This window comes from Melopsittacus undulatus, chromosome 1 (genome assembly GCF_012275295.1).
Source record: "Melopsittacus undulatus isolate bMelUnd1 chromosome 1, bMelUnd1.mat.Z, whole genome shotgun sequence".
In the NCBI taxonomy this organism is placed as follows: domain Eukaryota; kingdom Metazoa; phylum Chordata; class Aves; order Psittaciformes; family Psittaculidae; genus Melopsittacus; species Melopsittacus undulatus.
This window is the reverse complement of record NC_047527.1, coordinates 27,039,409-27,042,701: the sequence shown is the minus strand read 5'-3', so window position 1 is coordinate 27,042,701 and position 3,293 is coordinate 27,039,409. Positions and strand designations below refer to the sequence as shown.

General features: G+C 43.4%; 1 protein-coding gene across 1 annotated transcript; it reads left to right on the top strand.

Moving 5' to 3' along the window:
• The first annotated feature begins 1,435 nt into the window (after positions 1–1,435).
• LOC101867706 (FUN14 domain-containing protein 2-like) lies at positions 1,436–1,876 on the top strand. The gene has a single exon (XM_005150846.2). It carries the CDS (start codon positions 1,436–1,438, stop codon positions 1,874–1,876), a length of 441 nt encoding a protein of 146 aa, XP_005150903.1.
• The last annotated feature ends 1,417 nt before the right edge of the window (positions 1,877–3,293 follow it).

The following is a 3,293-nucleotide window of genomic DNA, read 5'->3' as shown; positions in this document are numbered from 1 at the left end:
TCAGTGGTGCACAGAACTGTGTTTAAATTGAAAGGGTACCATACCTGTTTTCTTTGCCATTGTATTTAATAAAATAATGATTTGGCTAATTCAAGTGCTTTGTTAGGAATTCAGAAAGTTACTGTCTCTGTTGCCTTCAATAATGTATTAAAATTTTTCTCATGGTAACTAATGTTGAGAAAAAATATACAGATTGACTGTTTTTCCTTCCACAGGGAAAAACAAAGAAACAAATAGGTCATAGTGCAGAAAGCAGAAGGAGTATGAAGATTAAAGAAGATTGCCAAGCAGAAATAATAAAAAGCTGCATACTGGTTTACAGAAAAAACAGGGTGGGTGAGATGGTTAATCTAGGAGGGCTGCTGTGAGAATAAAGAGAAGAGCACAGCTGCCTTTCACTGCAGTCCCAAGCTTCTTATGGAATGATTTAACTTAAATAGCAGTGATGTGATGTCTTTTCTGTTCTCTGAATATAACAGTATGGTCCAGGAGCTAGCACAGCTTTTAGTATATCACAGTGAATCTTTTAACGCATGATGATTCCCAAGTGCAGCAATTTTTCCACCATTTTGTTTCCTGACCTTGCAAATTTGGAATACTTCTGTAGTAGCCAGTTTTTGTCTCACCACAAAATATGCCATTTGACAGAGAAATAACGAATTCTGTCAAGCAAGTTGAAATTCATTGTCTGTTGTAGCTACGTGCATGTAAGCAAACCAGTGAAATATTTCTTGTGTTAGGCATTGCAAACTAATTCTCACCAGAACTAAAACATTGATGTTTGGCTTTTGTAGTCTTTATGATTATGGTTTGGGGCTTTTTTTTGAGGGTGGGGTTTGTTTTTTTTTTCAACCTATTAATTTTTCTGTCCGCCTATTTTCATTTCCAGAGCATGCCTTCTCACTTTGTTCATTATTTTATTAACTGAATTTTCCTTCTACAATGACTTTGATGCCAACATGCACAGAAGATACTTTGTCAGATTGATAACACGAATATGAGAAATAAGAACTAATATGGGTTGATTTTGAGGTACTGTATTTCTTGTTCCTGTTATTGGTTTTGATCCTTTTTAAGAACATTAGGAAACAATAAATCTATTAATAACCCTTTCAATAACTGCAGGACATTTGGTAAAATCTAGCACTCTTCAGCACAGAGGGACATCTGGTCACTTTTAAACTGAGCACTGACAACACTTGCCATCTGATTAAACACAATATATTGTGAGTTTTCACCAGAATTATGCATTGTGTGTATCACACGTCTACAATTTCTATAACAGAAGCTTGAGGATAGCTCCCAGGAAAAGGCAAAGGCATTCTGGTGATGTAAACACCGATGACATTTGAGTTTTATGTCCAAGAGGGAGATGACAGTAGGATACTACTGACAATACTGGGCTACTTGGCTGCTGCGGCTCATTGGCAGCGGAATGGCGGCATGGGGCGGGGGTGCAGAGAACTCCTTCAACATCCTGGACCTGGCGAAGTACACCAAGAACCAGCCTTGGTGGCGCAAGGTCTTCACCCCCAGCTTGGCGTTGAGCGCTGACAAGTACAACATGGCCACAGAGCTGCTGATTTTAGGGGTCACAGGATGGGGTACTGGATTTGTCTTCCAAAAAGTTGGAACACTGGCAGCGACAGCGGTGGGAGGTGGCATTTTCCTACTTCAGATTGCAAATCACACAGGATACATCAAAGTGGACTGGGAGTTGAACAAAGCCAAGCAGCAGCTGAAATTTCACAGCAGTGGTAATAAAATGTCTCCAGAAGTGAAAAGCAGAGTGGATGAGGTGGTCATATTTCTGACGAAGAATGTTATTGTGACTGGAGGGTTTGCTGGAAGATTCTGGCTCAGAATGGCAGCCTAACCTAGTCTGAAGTGAGGTGTGTTTCCTACCAGGGGCAAGGATCAGTGATGTTGCAGAGAGGCTGCATGGTCTAGTAAGTCCCACTGACTGTTACTGACTTCTACTTGTCCATGTGGGTACTAGTGATACAGATAGCAGCAGCCTGGAGAACATTAAGAGAGACTAAGGAGCCCTGGGAGAGGTGGTTAGGGACTCTGGAGCTCAGACTGTCTTTTCGTCAATTCTCCAGGGAAAAGGGAAGGACCTTAAAATGGCTAGGAGGATTGGCCAGGTTAATAAATGGTTAGAACTGTGGTGTCATAGTCAGGGTATATAGAACATGAGACTCAATTTAATAGGCCAAGTCTACTGGAGGCTGGTGGAACTGGTCTGACAATTAAGGGGAAGATCAGTTTTGGTAGGAGGCTTGCCAAGCTGGTAAAGGAAGCTTTAAACTAGATGTGGTGGGGGAGAAGGGCAACATTCCATCCCAATACACCCAGTAAGTTGCCAGCAACTATAATAAATCCTCAGAGCAATGTAGAGATATTCCAGCCTCTCCAGCCAATGAGCTGGCTTCATTTGGAGCTTGGCTCGGATAGCTCTATAGTATGGGGAACAAACAAGAAGAATTGGAGTTGTGTGCATGTCTACAGGGTTATGATATAATAGGCATCACAGAAACATGGTGGGATGGCTCCCATGACTGGCGTGTTGAAACGGAAGGTTATAGGCTCTTTAGAAAAGACAGGCATGATAGACGAGGAGAGGGCGTTGCTATTTATATTAGGGGTAAGCTGGAGAGTATGGAACTCTGTCTGGGGACAGTCAACAGAGAGTTTGTGGGTCAGGGTTAAAGAGAGAGCAGCGATGGGAGACATTATTGTGGGAATCTGTTACAGCCTGCCTGATCAAGAGAACTCTGTGGATGAAGTACTCTAGAGACAGATAGGAGCAGCCTCATGCTCGCTGGTCTTTGTCTTCATGGGGGACTTCAACGACCCTGATATCTGTTGGAGGGAAGGTACGGCCTGGCATAAGCAATCCAGTAGGTTCCTCGATTGTGTGGAAGACAATTTCCTTCTGCAAGCAATAGAGGCGCAAACAAGGAGAGGTGCCCTGCTTGACCTCATGCTCATCAAACGGGGAAGGGTTGTTAGGAAGTGTGATGCTCCAGGGCAGCATTGGTTGTAGCGATCATGAGATGATCGCGTTTGTGATCCTCAGGATAGTGAGAAGAGCGTGTAGCAAGCTCACTGCCCTGGACTTCAGGAGAGCAGACTTAGGCCTCTTCAGGAACCTGCTTAATATGGTTCCATGGGATATAGCCCTAGAGGGCAAGAGGGCCCAAGACTGTTGGTTGATATTCAATGATCACCTACTACAAGCTCAGGAGTGTTGCATCCCAACTAGAAGGAAGTGCAGCAGGAGGGCCTGG

Excerpts from the sequence above, each read along its gene's own strand:
- LOC101867706 (XM_005150846.2), top strand. The coding sequence starts at position 1,436 with ATGGCGGCATGGGGCGGGGGTGCAGAGAACTCCTTCAACATCCTGGAC.